The 2,099-nt window shown below is 41.6% G+C and overlaps 1 protein-coding gene across 1 annotated transcript; it reads right to left on the bottom strand.

The window, feature by feature from the left end:
* Positions 1-404: 404 nt before the first annotated feature.
* On the bottom strand, positions 405-1,358 carry LOC145682787 (baculoviral IAP repeat-containing protein 7-B-like). Its single transcript, XM_081754162.1, has one exon. The coding sequence runs from the start codon at positions 1,356-1,358 to the stop codon at positions 405-407; it is 954 nt and encodes a 317-aa protein (XP_081610288.1).
* Positions 1,359-2,099: the final 741 nt, after the last annotated feature.

Here is a 2,099-nt window from a genome sequence, read left to right as displayed (position 1 = left end):
ATTTGTTTTATTCTATTTTATTTTATTTTATTTTTTTCATATCTATATTTTAGTTATACATATCTATATGTATATAATTCTTCCCGCCCAGACTCCTCAGAAAAAAAAAATAAAATAAACTAATAACTTCAGAGCAATAAACATTAAAGTCGTAAGTATTAAAGGAATATAAAGAAACAATACTGAACAACTAAAAATAAACTAACACAATATATGAGGAGCCTGGGAGGTGAGGTGAACAAATGTCAGGCAGAATATAGACTGTAACAAAAAGGAAGCAAATTCAGGTAGCAGATATATTGACAGCACTTAATGGCCGGGAAGAGTATATACAAAAGATAATTTGAAGAATAATAATATCTAGCAATTAAGCACAAAGCAAACACAAGCGGGTCAACTACCCGTTAGGGGATGTAAATACGAATCACTGACGTAATTTGTGCCCGACAGGCAATGCAGTGTGTAACCGCCAGTCCACAAGCAACACAGGTGGCGGCATGATTGCATGGTCGGAATACTAGTTGGACTTCTTCAAGGAGGCAAATTTTACACAGGGAATTCTGAGGGATGGGGGTGTGATCGTCTGTGGGGTGGTCAGAATTTGCAACAACCTCATTAGCGGCGACCGGAATCTCAGTATCTGACAAAACTACTGGTTGTGTGGGAGGTTGGGATTGATCTGGGGATGCCGTCTGTAGCACGCGAGTTACGAAATCTTGGCCCTTATGAAGTAAGAGAAAAGCGCAGCGGGGAGCGTAACGCGCGTGTTCAACCCAGGGGTCATCGGTGGGCTCCCATCGATGAAGGCCCTGACCACAGAAAAAGCAGATAGTTTGGTCTCCCTTTTTCGCATAAAAGAAACCGGCTCGGCTTAATGCCTGTGGAGTTTGAGCTAGAGCAGGGGGCCACAATGAAAATGACTCCAGTCGCTTTTCTTCGAGAGTGTAGTGTGGATATTTGGGTCCATTTATTGTGATTTCCGAGGTACCTGCGATGGCAGGGGATTGTCCCCGTGAGGATGAGAGACGTTCTGGGCGGGAATTGGGCATATACGTCCAATGATAGGGGCCACATTCGTCTCTACCTTTAGGAAAATTTTGTAAGAGCGGGCAAGAAGGTGAACACTGACGATGCAATTCAGTCGGATCATCCCCTGGTTCAAAAAGACCAATCTGCAAATTACAAAATATACAAGCTACTCTATCTGGTTTGCAGAGGAAATAGAATCCAGCGCGTGCTAACGAAGCGGGCGAAATAAAAGATACCGACCAGTCAGTAAAAGTTGATAATCGAACATTTTCATCACGTAGAGCATCCATGGATGGACCAGGCGCAGATGGTGTGGGTGTAGGCTCCATGGTGGCTAGAGGAGGAGGAGACAATAAAAAAAAATAAGATATAATAGTGGTCCTAAGAGAAAGAGATCTGGAGAGAGAGAGTGATATGTTGAGATGAGGGGGTAGGCGCCCCTTGTTTTTTTTTTCGACTTGTTGTAATTATAGTTCTATCATAATATAATTATGAGGTATGCCAATGGTCAGTGTTTAATTGCGTTATGTATTTTATAGGTTTGGTTTTTATCCAGTAACACTTAAATATCACTTAAATATCGTGGCGGCGATTGTTGCTGATAGTATGGTCTACGGCGAGCTCGTACTAGAGCACGTCTACGCAGTGTAATGCCAGTAAAAATAACAGACAACAGTCCGATGACCAAGGTAATTACCATAAATACTATATTAATGATAAACATTGTTGAATAATCTGTTAACATAGGTTCTGAAGATGGGAACCCTGAGCGAAGGGTACATGGGTGACAAATGAAAGGTACGGTCTCACTGGGTATGTCTTGAAGCCATTGCACAGGAATTAGTTTTACAACACGTGCTTTTTCCACGTGATGAGTAATGCAAGGATAAATAGATTGTTGTACAACCCCTTGTAGTCGCACAGAGCATCTACAACCAAGATTTATCAAAAAACTGCCATAATCATCTGGGGACATCATATTTGGAATGTCCGTTTCTGGGCATGAAATATGAATCGACAATCCACGTCGGGCAAGAATCGTGACAGTAGTGAAATTTAACCGATGAAAT

The sequence above is a fragment of the Thermobia domestica genome, chromosome 4 (assembly GCF_964235325.1).
Source record: "Thermobia domestica chromosome 4, izTheDome1.hap1.1, whole genome shotgun sequence".
In the NCBI taxonomy this organism is placed as follows: Eukaryota; Metazoa; Arthropoda; class Insecta; order Zygentoma; family Lepismatidae; genus Thermobia; species Thermobia domestica.
Note: the sequence above shows the minus strand (reverse complement) of the source record. Positions and strands in the feature narration are given on the sequence as shown.